Source organism: Macadamia integrifolia, chromosome 8 (assembly GCF_013358625.1).
Source record: "Macadamia integrifolia cultivar HAES 741 chromosome 8, SCU_Mint_v3, whole genome shotgun sequence".
Lineage (NCBI taxonomy): Eukaryota > Viridiplantae > Streptophyta > Magnoliopsida > Proteales > Proteaceae > Macadamia > Macadamia integrifolia.
In genome coordinates this window covers 6,543,059-6,559,970 of record NC_056564.1, presented here as the reverse complement: position 1 = coordinate 6,559,970, position 16,912 = coordinate 6,543,059, and the positions used below count along the sequence as shown (strand labels likewise).

The 16,912-nt window shown below is 37.8% G+C and overlaps 2 protein-coding genes across 6 annotated transcripts; both read left to right on the top strand.

Moving 5' to 3' along the window:
• The first annotated feature begins 4,181 nt into the window (after positions 1–4,181).
• Positions 4,182–11,827, top strand: LOC122086928. 2 transcript variants are annotated; one of them, XM_042655839.1, is made up of 10 exons: positions 4,182–4,379; positions 5,192–5,433; positions 6,642–6,684; positions 6,785–6,863; positions 7,030–7,075; positions 7,193–7,291; positions 7,970–8,038; positions 8,161–8,437; positions 9,025–9,158; positions 9,832–11,827. In XM_042655839.1, exons 2-10 carry the CDS (start codon positions 5,221–5,223, stop codon positions 11,650–11,652), a joined length of 2,781 nt encoding a protein of 926 aa, XP_042511773.1. In that variant the 5' UTR covers positions 4,182–4,379; positions 5,192–5,220; the 3' UTR covers positions 11,653–11,827. The 2 variants fall into 2 exon arrangements, with proteins under 2 accessions (XP_042511773.1, XP_042511774.1); XM_042655840.1 differs by lacking the exon at positions 4,182–4,379 and having other exon boundaries at positions 4,849–5,433.
• On the top strand, positions 11,752–16,727 carry LOC122086929 (uncharacterized N-acetyltransferase ycf52). 4 transcript variants are annotated; one of them, XR_006142560.1, is made up of 6 exons: positions 11,752–11,774; positions 11,923–12,605; positions 14,616–14,674; positions 14,833–14,939; positions 15,235–15,291; positions 16,265–16,349. XR_006142560.1 is itself a non-coding variant. In XM_042655842.1 (5 exons), exons 2-5 carry the CDS (start codon positions 12,144–12,146, stop codon positions 16,220–16,222), a joined length of 609 nt encoding a protein of 202 aa, XP_042511776.1. In that variant the 5' UTR covers positions 11,757–11,774; positions 11,923–12,143; the 3' UTR covers positions 16,223–16,325. The 4 variants fall into 4 exon arrangements, 2 of the variants coding, with proteins under 2 accessions (XP_042511776.1, XP_042511775.1); XR_006142561.1 differs by lacking the exon at positions 16,265–16,349 and adding an exon at positions 16,192–16,261; XM_042655842.1 differs by lacking the exon at positions 14,833–14,939 and having other exon boundaries at positions 11,757–11,774; positions 16,192–16,325.
• The last annotated feature ends 185 nt before the right edge of the window (positions 16,728–16,912 follow it).

The following is a 16,912-nucleotide window of genomic DNA, read 5'->3' as shown; positions in this document are numbered from 1 at the left end:
GTTTGTCTTAAAACCAAAAGAAAAGGAAAAAAAAAAAAAACCTATTATAGTAGTATAAGACTCAAGTGAGATTTTTATAATATTCAATTTTGAAATATGGGAATATAGAAAGTAAAAAAGGAAAAGGCATGACCAGAAGAATTGTGTGAAATAAGTGAATTTATCCAGTTGAGGCATTCTTGATTGAGAAAAAATGATATCCAGTTCAGCAAGTTCTTTTTGTTTTTTAGGTGGTAAGTGTTTTTTTTTTTTTTTTAATTTATCATCAAATATTTATATGCGAAGACAATTTTGGAGTTAGCAATAGCCATAAGGCCCATAACTTGAGCCCATTATGGCCTTTGGTCCAACACAGTCATGATTCAAAAGTGGAATCGTTTTCATAACCAAAGTACAAAACCAAATTAAAATTGCATATCAAAACTGAATTAGAACCGAGCTGAATTGAATTGGCTAGAGTATCTAAATATGGAACTGAGTCAGTTCTCGTTTCAGTTATGGTCCACCTTACCATCATTTGGAACTGAATCAAAATTGAACCGAATAACTGAAACCAAACCGATTGACACCCTTAGGTAAGCTCAATGCATGTGCCTCCCGACTGGCCCGATCGACCTGTTTACAAGCTTGACTCCGACCGACAAGTTTAACTCGACCGTTTATATAGGTATTTTGATTTTTTGGGATAGAATATGTTATATATTGATATATATATATATATATATATTAATCAATTATTTACTGTAATTAAGTGTAATATATTTTCAAAATTATTGATGATTTAACAAAATAAATTAAAATATCTTAAAATCAAAGAAAAGTAAATACTGTTTAAGGTCCGTTTAAAGCTTTATTGGTACATTACCCAGTTTAAGGCCCAATTAAAGCCCGAAACCCGATCAAGCCCAACATGACACCGATCGGGACCAACGCATTCCTTAAATAGGTAGGTCATGGTCTGAGGACATAGGCCTGTTACTCCTGGCTAAGTATGACCAAGACCGGCTAGGCCCGATCGATTGACACCCTAATGCAAAATGATTACATGGCCTAATGCTTTTATGTGTGCTTCCATTGGCCCCCTCGCATGCAGTGGCCAACATGAAACACTTTTTCTTAGGTTGCGTTTGGTAGTCGTCTAGAAAAACGTTTATGACGTTTTTCCATTCTATAGGAACAAAAAAACGGAGTAAGGCGTTTGGTGTCAACTTGGTATTTTTCGATTTTTTTGGAAAGAAAAGGGGGGGGGGAAATGCTAGAAACGCTAAATGATGGAACGACAAAAACATGTTTCGTCATTTCAGTTTTATTTCAAATATATAAAAAAAAAAAAAAAAAAGTTAACAACTAGGATAATCGTTCTATAAACAGATTCATCAAACACCATTTTTTTTGTTTTAAAACGATATTTTGATACAAAAACTAAAAATCATGTTTTTTACACGAAACAACATTTCTGAAACTGAATAACTACCAAACGCAGCCTTAATTTATTTTTTAACATGCAAGTTGAAACTAGGCATCTTTTTCATGGGATATTTTGATAAGGAGTAAGGGCCAGTGGATCGGTTGCAACATTCTAATCACTAGGACTATTGATGGACTGAATTTTGATTCAAAACCTATCTATAAGGGCTTACTCCTTTTAAGGTTTCAAGCCAATCCAATTGTGATCTGATAAGTTAATGAGTGATCCAATAAGTAAACAAATTAAGGGTTAAGCCAGTATGGAGACACATTTTACTTATTTTCTTTCATCAAGACACTTAATGGCACAAATTATTATGAGTGTCTTGAATCCCTAATTGTGACGCTTAAAATATGTATATATAAATCTTTTGAGTATCGGAGACTGATACCTAAAAGATTTTTTAATAAGGTGCTATGCTATTTAATAAATTAATAACCCAAAATTAAGTGACTAATTATTTATATTAGTCTAAGCCCAAATGTCCTTGCTCTGCCTGCCCAAATGGGCTTAAATCTTAGCCCATCATGACCTAAGAGGAGGTCCAACAGAGCCCGACCCCCCAAATTGGACCTAATCACCCCAACTCTCGCTCAACCAGAATTTAAAAACAAGATCCCAGGCCCACACAATTCCAAAGAAAACACTAAACTCTTATACTCAATAGAAATCATTTTTTTTATAAGAAATCAAAATTGGTTTCATGGTTTAAAACTATTAAACTCTTTTATCTTCTAAATAAATATAATGAGATGGCTCCATGTGCACTAATTCATTATTTTCCTTCTAAAAATTTAAGTTTTAAGGGTCAAACCACATTTAAAGTTTAGTTTGAATTAGCTTTTAAAGTCGTATAGCTCCACATGGAAATATGCAAACAACTCAACGACAGCTATGAGTGCCAGTAGAACTACCATGTAATAGATATTTGAGAAATTAAGGGTTTAATAGAGGTTTGCCTTTTTATTGGTTATAAGGGCATACTATGTTTCAATGTGGAAGAATAACTTTGTTCGATTCACTTAGAACCTTTTTTTTTTTTCCCTCTCATTGTACTATACTATATGTAAACTCTTGCGATTTGAAAATGGTTTCCCCACTATAATTTAAGGGAAAAAGGTTTTTCTAGTTTGAGAAGACAAGAGAGTTTTCTTTAGTTTGGCACCAATATTTGCCATGTGATAGATTGGATAGAATTGGACTTTTATGGACAAGTGGATGTCTTTACTCACATGTCAAGTTTCAGTAAAAATGGAGTTCTTCCAAATGAGAAAAAACAAAAAAAATTAATGCAAAACATATATTTAAAAAAAAAATGGATGAACGAAAAATATAAAGGAATATATCAATACAAGGGAGTATGTATATGATTGAATTTCAGTTTGATATTTATCATTTTGCCATTCTATATCATTTCTTACATATTCGTATAGTCTAAATTGCCACGTCACCATTCAACATAACAAAATATGATGTTGGACTTGAGAAATTCTCTAATCTTGCCGGATTAGGAATTTTTTTTTCTCAAAAGTTTGGTTACATGAGAAATTAAAAGAGACTGTTTTCTGAAAATGTTCTCTTAATGAATGTTTAGCTACGCTTCCTGCGCTTCTGCTTCAAGAATTTGAAATTTGAAAAACTACCTTTTAGTGACTATAAGGATTAAAAAGTAAGCTCAATAAGAATATCTCGTTTGGATGTTTATTATCAGAAGCTTGAGAATCACCCTCTCTTGCTCTAGTAGCTTCTTCAACTTTTGGCGGTGAAGATTTCAAATAAATTTTTTTTTTGTTGGATCTGTCTTTTAATCCTTAATCAATAAAAGCTGAAGTCTAAGACTCTCCATTGCTCAATGGGGTTCACCCCAAAGGTAGCTCCTGACAAGGGCACTCCGGTCCTTTGATACCTCCTTTTGGGATTAGGGCTCCATCATCACTTTCATACATAAGGAAAGTAGTACCCAATAATTCTACCGCACTAAGCATTTATCGTGAATTTATTACTCTCAAACTCGTTACTTTGAAACGCCTATCCTGCAAAGCAGAGGATAAGGTTGTGGGACCCTGCAGTAGCAAGAGTCTCGTGCAGTAGGTTGCTCTTTCTTTAAGCCCGTTACTTTACTGATTCCAACTGTTACCTTAAATCTCCGACTTTAGCATCAGAGAGTCTGCCTCTCTCTCTCTTGCACAATTCTTAACTCTCTTTATGCATATCTCTACGGTATGAAGCTACAGATTTCCACGAAAACAATTTCATCAAAACCATTAGATAGTAACACATATAAATTATGATACCTTGAATGACGCATTGTATACTTTTCTCCTTCAATTGAGAGTATCTTAGAGACGTTATGACAGAATGTACTACAGATGACTGTTTCTTAATGTTAAGTCTAGATAAGGTCGAGCTTACATGCTTAACTTTGTCATATTAATTATGACCATATCGTGGCACAATATTGTTTCAAAATACACGTCATTACTATGCCAATTGGCACACAACAATATCGCATTGGCTAGTCTCTTATTTTTGGTAAAATTAGAGCACACCATTCTCGTGTATTGTCAATTGGTTCATGTATCACTCTGAAAAATTCGCTGGCTTTTAGTGTCACTGACAAAATAATCAATGCGAAATATCCTAGTAAATCTCACGACATCAATGACCAATAAATTCTAGCTCTCTATAAATCATCGTGCTGAGGAGTAATTCAGCACCACAAGAAGCAGCAGAAGAGTTTTGTCAAATCGCTTCTCCATGCATCGATGGCGACCTTCTAGATTTATAGATCATTATCAAGCTCCTCAGTTGATGTCTATGTTAGCTTAGTGAGCTTCTTCACAAGGAGAAACATTATTCATTGGAAAAGCTATCAACTTTGTGAAGTGTTGAAAAGAGGAGGAAGATCTTGGTAATGGACAATTCCTTCACCTTTTTGCATACATAGTATAGGCTTCCCATCATGTGTATGTGTTTTTTTTCTTTCACAACCTTTCCACCCCTCTTTTCTCTTCATTTTGTTAACATTTTTTTTTTTTTTTTTGTATACAAAATAGGCATATGCATGAAGGCATGAACACCCCCCTCCCCTTTCACTCACTTGCTCACTCTCCAACTTCGCTCTGCAGAGAAGAATCAATTTTTTTCTTATAAAACCACAACCCACACCCACAAACCCCCCAAAAAAAAAAAAAAAAAACAAAGAATATTCTTTAACGGGGAATGCCTTGTTTTATTTCTTTACTTTTTTTTTTTTCCCCAAGAAGTCCGTATTTCTGTCTCTTCACTTCTCTCTCTCTCTCTCTCTCTCTCTCTCTCTCTCTGGTTTTTGATTTTGGCGCATAAGTGGATTTCACATCAGACAAAAGATTTAAGAGGGTGATGTGACCTTGGGGTTTTAGTAACGGCATTATCCCTATCAAAGAGTCAAGACAGGGATCTTCCTTCTCGCTCTTTATTTCTTTTTGTCTACCCCATCTTCTAAGACAATAAAAACCTAAAAAAAGGGCCAAAAATAGCTTCTGAAAATAGATTTAAAATTCCAATTTTTTTTTTTTCAACTACTTTGCTCTCTCAGTTCCTTGATAAAATCAAATGAAAATTATTTCCTGTTTTAAATGATCACAAAGAAGTTTTCATGACTAAAAATATAGCCAAAAAAAAAAAAAAAAAAAAAAACCAATTGAAAATGGGTTTTGTAATATTTTTTTGGATTTTATGCAGTTTTTATTTAGCTCGAAAAGGGTGCGATTATGGCGGAGGGCCAGGAAAGGAGGAGGAGCGCAAGACTGGTAGCGTTGGACGCGTGTAAAGAGAAGCAAGTTCCAACTGTGATAGCTTTGCCGGCGACTAATACCCCACTAGCACAAGACGCTCAAAAGAGGCGAGGAAGGAAGAGGCGGCTTCTCGGCGAAGTAGTCTCTACTTCTTTGAGAGTTGGCAACATCGTTATAAACCTTGAACATGTAAAGCTACTGCCTAACTGGTGAACCCATTATTTTTCTTCATATTACTTATTTAAATCTATTTATTTGCTCAAACAAGTGAGCTATTACTTGCATTCTTTCATTTGGGTTCAACCCTTTTCTGTTTTGTTCTGCTCTGTTCTGTTCTGTTCTGTTCTGCTCTCTTCTGCTAATCACCAAGTAATGCAGTTTTAATGTCAACAACTTGAACCAACAAGAATTGGTTTGCAGTGGCTACGTTCTTGACTGGTTTGATTCTTCCTTCTTCCTCTGATTTGGCATTTGCAGTTGCTTGGTTAATTTAAACCCAAGTAGTCCTTTAAATAGGTCTGCACCTGTGAGACACAGATGGAGTTCCCAAACCATTGTGGAAGAATCCAAGCGATTCTGATACTCCAACAGGAAAAAAAGGGCAAATGGTTGTCTATTCCATGTCTTTATTTTGAAAAGGTTCATAGTTCTTCCACCAAGGCTCTTATCCCTTTTTTTCTCTAAAATCTTTTTTGTTATCTTCCTACCCATATGGAACTTTCTTGCATTGTTGACAGGATCTGTTATTTATTTATGGGACTAAGCAAGGTTTACTAAATTGCTTAGACAAGTTTCAGATATCTTCTTTATTAGGAGTTTCAAACAATTGCTTCTACTTTGTTTAATTATTTGTGACTTCTTTTATGACGGAACGTTATCATACATTAGGTATCTTTAGTTGATTAACATTTTATCACTCTTCAAATTAATTAAACCCTCATATTGGAAAGGAGTTAGTCCTCCACCAAGACCAAGTAGTCTATGGATAAGGTAGAGTTACTAACTCATTGATCTATACAGCAAACTATTGCTTCTTGTTTGATTGTTGGTCAATAAAACTTGGTTGGATTTCTCCTCCACCATTTTCTATGGTATTATATGCCTGAGGATCGTATATCACATTTTTGTTTCATCTCATAAGATAGGACTGTTTGCTGCTTATAACTATGATCTCAGAAAGATGGTATATTTCGAGTCATTGGCTACCCAGATCTTTTGATAAACTTACTTGGAGTATATTCACATGTATATATACATATACAGAGGCTTTATGCCCATTGGATTGTCATAATAAATGCACGTCTGTTTGGGTTCCTCCATTTTGATGTTGAAGTCATTAATATACCGTGTTCTTTGTGCTCTGTTGATTTTCATACTTATTTCTCAATTTCTTGCAGCCAAGTGAAATCGCAAGACGTGAAAATGATCCACCCAATACTGGTATGCTCCTTTTCTTCAAAGACGCCTTCAGTAAGTCTGTCTTCTAAGATTTAATCATGACCATAAAATTGCAAATAGTAATTTGATTATCTTATATCAGATCAACCGTTGCCAGCCATTTCTGATACTAAGTTGCCGGAGAAACGGGTATTGGAGCTTGTTCTTGATATACTGCAAAAGTAAGAGATCCTCCATGATAATAATTTTTGGCGGATTTCAGCTTGGGGAGAAGTAAAATAGTTGGAAGATAGCCTCAGTTACTCATTAATAAGAGGACTATTCTGTTATATTGAATTTCCCATTGAGAGATTGATTTTCTTATTTTATGAATGTTTTCTAATTCAGGAGAGATACACATGGCTTTTTTGCTGTGCCAGTTAATCCTGAAGAGGTTTGTGTTAATGGTCATTTTTCTGTTATTATCATAACAAAATGTTCTCCACTGTCTTATATGAAATTTCAATCCCTACCCCATCCTCTCTAATGATTGGGATTCTTGTTTTGGAAGGTCAAGGGTTACCATGACATTATCAAAGATCCCATGGATTTCGGCACCATGAGGGCAAAACTTCAGGGAGGATTGTATGCATCACTTGAACAATTTGAGGTTTTCTCCTACTTTGTTTACCATTTTCTTTTTCCTCTTCTTCACCCTATACCCACATCCACCTCTGCTCTGGTTGTTTATTTCAGGGGATATTAAATAATGGTTTTCATTTTCTCTCTCTCTCTCTCTCTCTTTCTCTGATTGGCTTTATTCCCAATCTGGCTCATTTTCTGGACACCTCCAGGTTCTGTTATCTGAAAAATGTACTAGTTCGTTTTAGAAAGGAAAAGCCATTGTAATTATGGTCCACTTATGAATCACCCAAATTCTTCAATTGGTAGGCCACTTCATAATTAAGTGGGGCCCATAAGTTAAATAAATCAGACAACTGAGAATTTCCAAAACTTCAAACATGTTCACTGTATCAAATTTTCACAAGGCAGTATATCACTTGCTTCTCTTCTCTGTTCAACTTCTCTCTGCTTGTCCCATGACAACTGATGCTAAAGGTAGTCAGCTAGTTGAACCATATGATCAATTTTTTAGTGCACCATGAGTACAAATGTGAACATCACAACTCATTTTTAAGTGGGCCAGCTGATTAATTTTTTTTGCAGATACATGACCCTATATCTGTAATTAATCATTTTATTCCTGAATCTACTTACACATTAGAACTGTTTTATTTTACCTTTGACTATCAAGCATCAACTAATTGGTTATTCTTTGATTTGTCAGCATGATGTGTTCTTGATATCAAAAAATGCGATGCGATTCAATGCCTCTGCTACTGTCTTTTTCAGACAGGTAGGGTCTTAAAATCGTTGCTTAATGGGGTAAATAGAATTCCTTTTTATGAATAAGTTTTAAGCTACTGAGAATATTTTAATTTTACTCTTAACTGAATCCAGTAAGTTACAATTTTCCAGGCTCGTGGTATAGGTGACCTGGCGAAAAGGGTATTTCAAGTTCTGAGAAGTGATCCTGAGAACTTTGAAAATACATTCTCCTTGAGAAAGCGAAACTATAGAAGAAGGCCCCGAGGTGAAGCTGGAAGTTGGAATGTCAGTGGAATGACCACAGATATCGCATCAATAAATAGGCCATATTCCCTTAATGATCCCTCAAAGAAATACAGCCAGACAAACCCGGGGTCCTCCATGTCGACTCTTCATGTTTATGGAAGAACTTATGACAATCTTCCAGGTAAGAAGTAATAGCTTGTCCATGCCTTAATTCCAATACAAACTTCTGTGTTTTTTATCGTGTGTGTCATTACCAATCCTAAATATGAAAACCTTGAGAAGGCACTCATTTTGATGCATGACATGTACATATGAAATAACTAGAGAATTCCTCATTTGCATACTCTGGTTCTTGAGGAAAACCTTCACAATAGATCTACATGGGTTTGTATGTGTGCCCTGGTGTAATTGTCCAAACATTAGATCAACAATCTTAGCTGTAGGTCTCTTGGTTGCTCGTCTCTCTGTAAAAGTATGATTGCAATTTCTATGGGTTAAATGAAAAAAATAATCCTATTGCCCTGGTATGTCTTTTTGGTTATTGTTAGTCACTAATCTGGCAGAGGCAAAGCAGCTATTAGGTAGCTACATTTAAGTATCCAGGTGCATAGAATGTAAGTAGGAGTTGTGAGTGTGAGCACTAAAAGTAATCCTCATCATTTTTTTTCCGTTAATGTTATCAGGAATCCATTCATGTAATCATATTTTTTCCATCATTTTGAAGATCCTACATTATGTAGTTCATTATCTCATTTCATCCCTCAACAGGTTCTGGAGATGGTAGAAGAATTAATCTGCATGAAGTGGATCATCGATTGACATGCAGATCTTGGGAGTCCTACCTCAGTGAGAATGAGTCTATTTCTTCAACAGTTTATAATAGATCAGAACCACTTGTGCCTGTAAGTCCCTAATTTTTTCCTTTCGTCTTCCTGATCCCAACTTGACCTTAGTGCTGATTGAATACAATTGATTAATGAGTTTAGGGTATTTAGACAGTTTTTTCAGATCTTTTAGCTGAACAAGGAAGAATTGATGAGTGTTAAGAGTACTTATCACTCTTGAAATCCCTTAGCTTGACAAGGAAGCATTTTTTTTTCCCGTTCACTAATGACCTGAAAAAATGCTTCCTTATTTTGGCTCATTGGCTTAATTGATGAATCTTGTAGGTCTTAAATATATTAGATAAAGCTATGCATTTGTTCGAGGAGATAAATTTTTCTACTCAATATGCCTTGCACAAGATAGTCTGTAAGAAAATGTTTTTCGAATGTCACCTGAGGTTTTTCTTCATTTCCTCCCTAGTCATGAAGTTGTCTGTCAATCTAAAACAATTCAAATGTGATAACTCATTAAAATGATCTCCTGGTCATCAAATCATGTTGATCAGATAGCTGGTTTTGTGAAATGTCACTGGTTAGATGATCGACCATCTGAAAGATACAAATTTGGAGTTGGTAAATCTCTCAGGACAGTCTCATATTTCTATTTACATGGATATTCTAATTGTATTTCAGGAACTTCGTTTATAAAATTTGGTTGATAAGTTTTCTGCCTATCCTCTGGGTTCCGCAGGTTAATCAAGCAGGTGTTGGGTACAAGGAAAGCTTGATGAAGTTTGTTAGTGATTTGGGACCAACGGCTCAAAAGGTTGCCAGTCGGAAGTTACAGCTATGTCAGGTTCAGGCGCAGAGTCCAAATTCCCAGTTTCTAGCTCCAAGTAGTCAGGTTCCGGCAACCTCTACTCAACAGGGCTCAACGCCTTTGGATGGTCTCATCAGCCTTGGTACTTCTTCTTATATCAGTGACAAATTTAAAAAGGACATTGGTAATTCTTTGATAGAAGATGCCGTTCATCAAACCCCCATCTCTGAGATTGAATTGGGTGCACACCATCGCACTACTGGCATTGGCGATTTGAATCTTCCAGCTGTTGGTTTGACAAGCTCCAGCAGTGGGCATTCAACAATGTTAATGGGTTCCAGCAAATCATGCAGTTGGGTTGAGCCTACTAAATTGAATGCGCAGTCAAGGCTGACTAGTTTCATGTCTGGAAACAACGACTCTTGCATGGTATCTTCATGGCCTTCTCAAGAAGTAACTGAAGGGGCAAGTTTGAACCAACCTAAAATGGTGGGTGCACAGACTGTCCTCAATCTATCGTTCTTGCAAACTCGTCTCGATGAGATAAATTCATCAAAGACGGCTTCGGGGTTTAGTTGTGAAGCTGGGCCAGGTATTTGGGGGGAATCTGGCAGTTCAAGGAGTTTCCAATCCGAATTATCTTTTAATGCACAGAGTTCCCGTGAAAAGACTCCAGTGCGGAGCTACCTAGCTGAATTGGGTGCGGAGGGTATAGGCTTGGATGAAATGAAATTTAATGAGAGTTTTCTTGGGGGAAGGAGGCCATCTTTTAATGCATTGCCTTCACAAGAGAAGTCTCCTCCTGTGCATACCCACCAAACTGAACTGATTAGTAGCCTCAGGGTGCCATCTTTTGCTGCAATGAGACGACATGGGAAGGCTCCAGCAAACGGCCTGCAAACTGAACTGACGAATAGTTCAAGGGGGCTGTCTTTTAATGAAGTGAGTTTACATAAAAGGTCTCCAGTGCTTATCCAACAAGCTGAACCAAATTCAGGTTGTCTGGGTTTTAACACACTAAGTTTACAGGAGAGGCAGGAGAGGCAGGAGAGGCAGGAGAGGGCTCTAATGCATGGCCCACTAGCTGAGCGTGGTCCATACTGGGGACTATATTTTGATGAAGTGGCGCGTTCCTGTCCTGAGCTGAATCTGGTGGGCCAGAATTCCGGGGGGCTATCTCATAATGCACCAATGAGTTCCCATGCGGAACCTCCTGTTGCTGCAGTGCCCACCTTCCAACTGAATCTGAATTCTGGGGTGCTATCTCTTAATGCACCAATGAGTTCCCCTGCGAAGCCTCCTCCTGTTGCTGCACTGCCTGCCTTCCAAGCAATGGTGAGTTGTGGTGGGCCATCTCTTAATGCACCAATGACTTTCAATGCAAAGCCTCCTGTTGCTGCAGTGCCTACCTTCCAAGCAACGGTGAGTTCCGGTGGGCCATCTCTTAATGCACCAATGACTTTCAATGCAAAGCCTCCTGTTGCTGCAATGCCTACCTTCCAAGCAACGGTGAATTCCGGTGGGCCATCTCTTAATGCATCAATGAGTTTCAATGCAAAGCCTCCTGATGCTGCACTGCATACCCTCCTGGCAGAGCTGAATTCCGGGGGGCAATCTTCAAATGCTATGGGTATCCGCGAGAAGTCTCCAGTGAATGGCCAACAACCTGATCTGACTACCCTAGCTTTCCTGAAAAATCAACAGCCATCTGTGGAGGATAATCAGCTGCCTGATTTGGCTCTTCAGCTGTAGCCTGTTTGATCTAAGAAGTTGAAATAAATTCCATAGTTGCTTTGTTTTCATCATTTTCCATAGAAAGATAGAAAAAATGGGGGAGTGGTAATTGAAGAGGGTGTATGTACACCATTTACAATGTATGTAAGACCTTTTCCTTCATATAATTATAATAAAATAAGGGGTTTTTACATTCTTGGTATGCATATTAGCTTTTTTTTTTTTTTTTTTTTTCATTTTAATTGGAAATTCTCAAATGGTACCAATCCATTTCGGTGGTTTGAACAGAATACATAGGCGGAGTTGTAGGCGAGTCCACATCTTTTGCAGCAAGCGATAAGGTGCGGCGAGCATCATCTGGGCTAGTGTCCCAAAGGGCTCTCAATCACCCAATGCTCACTCACTGGTACAGCGGCCAGATGATTTTCACATAGTTGTAGGCTCAGGGTGTCTTAAGCCACCACTAAAGTTACTAAATTACGCTCATCCTAAGCCTAACTTTGGCTTCAATGGCGACTGTAGTAAGTGGTCTTACTCTTGCCTCCTTGTGTACGCAAATCTCTGCTACAAAAAACAAGACCCAGATTAGTAAGCGAGTTAGACCTCCCATCTTCATCTCCACGAACCCATCTCATGTTAATCTCCATGATCTGAGGGATCTATTCACCTCCTCCAACCTCTCATGCCACAGATTCCCAAGCCTTGATCCGGATGGCCGGGTCGAACCGACCGATATAGAAAAGCTTCGTATTGCTCTATCTCATAGTTCCGTTGTCGTCTCTGTTTTCTGTAAACCCCAATTCCCTTCTGGCGATGGTCCCGAAGACGAAGTGACCTCTAGGAAATCTGGGTTTGTGCTTGGAGAACTGTTCGAGAGAACAGTTCCAGTTACGGAATCGAACGGGCGGTTGGTTGGTTTTGGCCGAGCAGTTTCAGATTGTGGATTGACTGCTTCAATCTACGATGTTGTGGTAAGTGCTGAGAGGAAGAGGGGTTGGGGATGGAGGTTCTATTAACTTTAATTGGTGACCTAAAACTGCGAAGAATCATCTAATACTTTAATGGATATCTTTAATTTGAATTATTTATTGCCGCTGTTTTGGGCCTTTTCTGTAGTGAAATTTCTTGCTTAAACTTCGATTATCGTTTTATACTTTAATAGGTAACTGATTCTTTACGAAATTATATCCATATGGTTGTAGTTGTGGTTTCGACCTGTGAGTTTACAGGGTATTTCAGAATTATAAGGGGGTCTTGGGAACTGGACAATGGAAGTTTGTTTCAGTGAAGTTTGAAAGCACAAGCTCATCGTTTGAAATGGTTATCACTAGATTTCCTCTAGCTGTTAAATGCCCATCACAATCATTTCTGTGTAGCTGTTAAATGCCCTCTGAAGAACTTGACTGATTTAGTTCTCTTTACAATAGATTGATAAGTCTTTTAGTTATTGATGTCATCAGACATCTCTGCAGGCCTTCCATTAATATAGTTGTTTTTGTAAGTAAAGGTTTGTGATTAGATCCGGTAAGGTTTGAACTTTGAACATGTTACCTTTTTTTTTTTTGGGTAAACAGTAGATCTATTCTATCAAGCGAGAAGAACACATGGGGGGAGAGTTACAATCATCCACCAACCAAGGAGAGGAGAGCGACCAATTTGTCCTACTCGCAATGGAGAAGGCCTTCCGGGGCTAAGGAATCCACAAGAGCGTTTGATTCCCTTGGAATTGCATCAAACTTACAAATTGCAAACTGAGAAGCTAAAAAACAGATTTCCTTTATTAGTCCGTGGATAGAAATTGGGCAAAGCTTGTCTTGGTCTTGAATGAATGAAATCAGCTCAGCTGTATTGGATTCCACTGTGATGTTTGGAATTTGTTAGAAAGACACTACTGTTTGGAACTGTTAGGAAGACATACTTGATTTCATTTCATTACACATCTCTACAGGCTTTAGTGTAGTTTTTTTGGCTACATTGACGTGGAACAGGTTGCACCAAAGTGGAACTGGGAGAATGTAATCTTGACCTTGACCCAATGGATGAAACTGACCTGTTGCTCAAAACCCATATGGAGTAGTACCTGGGAAGAACATTAGTTTAGTCAGGTTGGGTTTGCTGCTCGAGTGTTGAATCAACTTCAACTTGGCCTCAAAGTGGCACTTGGAGAATGTAATGTTGACCTTGACCCAATGGATGAACTGACCTGTTGCTCAAAACCCATATGGAGTAGTACCTGGGAAGAACATTAGTTTAGTCAGGTTGGGCCAGCTGCTCAACTTGAGTGTCGAATCAACTTCAACTTGGCCCCAAAGGATTAATCTGAAGCGCCAAATGGATAGAATGAATCAACTAGTATAGCCCACAGGCGATCCTCAAAAAATTGTAAAACTGGGCATGACTAGTTGGTTGGTTGGAATCATCCCATTTGTGACCCTGGTATGGGAACCTTCTATTGGAAAGTAATTATCATGTTATCTTCTTGGAGATATTTCATGGATGGATTGTATTTGGTGACTGAAATTATTTCATTAGTTTTTTTTTCTTGATAATGCTGCCATTACTGCAATCTGAGGTTTGCTTCTGTGTCATGTGTATGTGCTTTACCTTGTGATAGTCCTTCCTATTTTGCTTGGTTTGCGTCTAGTCTATGCAAAATATTGATCCATTCAAAGAAAGTTGATTATATCTGTTTGCTACAAATGTTGATGCAATTCATTCCAATAAACAAATAGTCCTGAGAATCAGGATTTTATACAGAAATAACGTAAACTGAAAATAATTGTTTGGGTATTTCTAGGTGAATTCTGTATTCATATCTGACATACCAATACCTTTTTTGAGCTTTGATTTGCTTCTTGTTTCTGCTTTATTAACTTACTATTAACATTTTTGTTGCTGGTATTACAAATGTAATTTTTTTCCCCCAGTAAGCAAGTAGAGTTTACCATTATTGTATTTTAAGTTATATTCATTTGTTTCAGGTTGACCCTTCCTTACAGGGAGTTGGAATTGGTCAGATGATTGTTAAAAGGCTTGTAAGGTGTGTTATTGGTGATGGTGACAAAATTCTCTGAATAACCTTAGTTCATTTCTTTGACAAACTTCTTTGTAGCCAGGCTCCTTCACACACTGATTTTTATGACTGCCATACTTGAATCCTCATCATTTCATAAAACTATTAAGTGCAATTGGTTGTAGATCTTCGAACTACAAATGCATGAGAGTGCACAATGCAATATGGCATACATGCAGTGAGAATGCCATCCCCTCCACCCTTGGGGGCCCTGTTTGCCATGTGTACTAAGGTCAAGGCCTGTTGCTCCTATCCTCTTATCTCTTTAAAATTCCCAAGAAAAATAATCTCCAATCTGAAGTAGTACTACCTTGATGACTTTCTGTTGAATTTACAAAGGATGTTATTGAAGCCAATTAGCTGTTCCATTATGTCATGATTCAGAGGGGAAAAAATGAAGAGGCCAATTTTTTATTTATTTATTTTTTTTTTTTTTTTTTTGAGCTGTAGGTGAATTGGCTTCTTGCTGTTTATTTGCTTTTACAGTTTTCCAATCTTTTATGTAACATTTCTATAGTTTATGACAGGGTACTTACAAGTAGAGGCATTTACGACATTGTGGCCCTCTGCTCTGAAAAACAGAGGTATTGCACCATCCAGCTCCTAGCAAACCTTTTAATCCTCTTGATTTAGATCTGCTGAGGACCAGAGTCCTGCTTGAGAATATGGTTTAGTGAAAAGGGTTTTTTCCCCATGACATGATAATTTAGATGTTCATATGTGGCATTCAGTGGGTAATGGCATCCCTTCAAGCACAAACACATTTTGGGCAAGTTTTGCAGGACACCTGGAACTTATTTAGTTCGTGAAGCTGAATTGCCAATGCGTCACAAATGCTTTCCAGTCCTTGAGTGGGCCATTTCCCACAAGTCATTACTGAAGTGCCCAATGGAGGCTAGATCCTCTCTTGGACCATGATCTCTTGCAACAATATCACACCATCCAAGGAGTGAGGGGGGCACCTACGGGGGTGGATCCCACACCCAATGAATGGTGTGAGATAATTGCAGGAGGTCATGGTTCAGGAGAGGACCCGGACACCAATTAAATGCTCCCACTCCCTTCCCCCCCCCCAACACTTAGATCTTCTTGAGAGGCATGTGGAAGGATGTTCCACATGCCTCTCTACATGAGTAATGACATATGCAATTATGCTTCTGGGGATATAAATGGTTAGTTTCAAATCTGACATACCAATTTCCATTTTCATTTTTGACAATTGACTTTGACTGGCATATCTGATGTTCAAAGCCAGTCTTTAGGCAGATGGGTATTTAATGCAAGTATCCAAATCAGTGGTTTCAGATACCTGAATCTGAATCTGATAATATTGGATAATTTAATTCATAAATGGCCTCCTATAACACTTCTTCTGAATGATCTGGTACTGAGAGATAGCTATCAAATGTTAGGGTTATGAAACCTAGTTAATTTTATGATTTACTCTGTCAAGATATAATTTTCTTTGTTCTGAATCTGACCAGATTTCTTCATGGACATGGGTGGAAGGTTTAAATGTGAATGACACTAGTTGAAATATCTTCCGTCTTTCTTTAGGTTGTTCTTTAAAGCCTGTGGATTCGGAGATGACATCGTGGGATCCACCGCAATGATGTATACCAGGACTGCATCAAGTGGCAGTGCTGATCACATGGTTAAAGGAGCTGGTCGACTGCTGTTATTAGTGCCACCACCAAGAGAGACTTTATCATCATCTTAAGGATCTTTCCTGCTGATTCGCAAAACTGGGCCTCTGGTTTCTTGTTGAGCTCTAAATATTGTGTTTAACCTCCATGCAATGGTGCAGGAGAGGGCTGGTTAGAGTTCTGTCATGGAGATATAAGATAAGATATAAGATTTTCAAAATGAGGTCAATGGTCAGAGGTTCTAGTTGCTTATTCAGAATTCTTCTCAAATCGTAAAAAGATTTCAATTGGAAGAAAATTGAGAAGTGTATTAGCATTCAATGCGAAAAATGTGGAATTCGAATAAATTTTAATTGATTTTTTTTTTTGTTTGAGCGAACACTAGCAACCCCTCAATCTCTCTTTTCCTCGCATGAAATGGCCTCTTTGCACCATCGTGCTTCACATGTTATAAAATGCTAAATGAATGGTTATGACCCAAATCAAATAATCTGAGTCATGTCTCTGAGTTGGAGGGAGTTAGAAAAGATAGGGGCAAGTCTAAGATAACTATTAACGA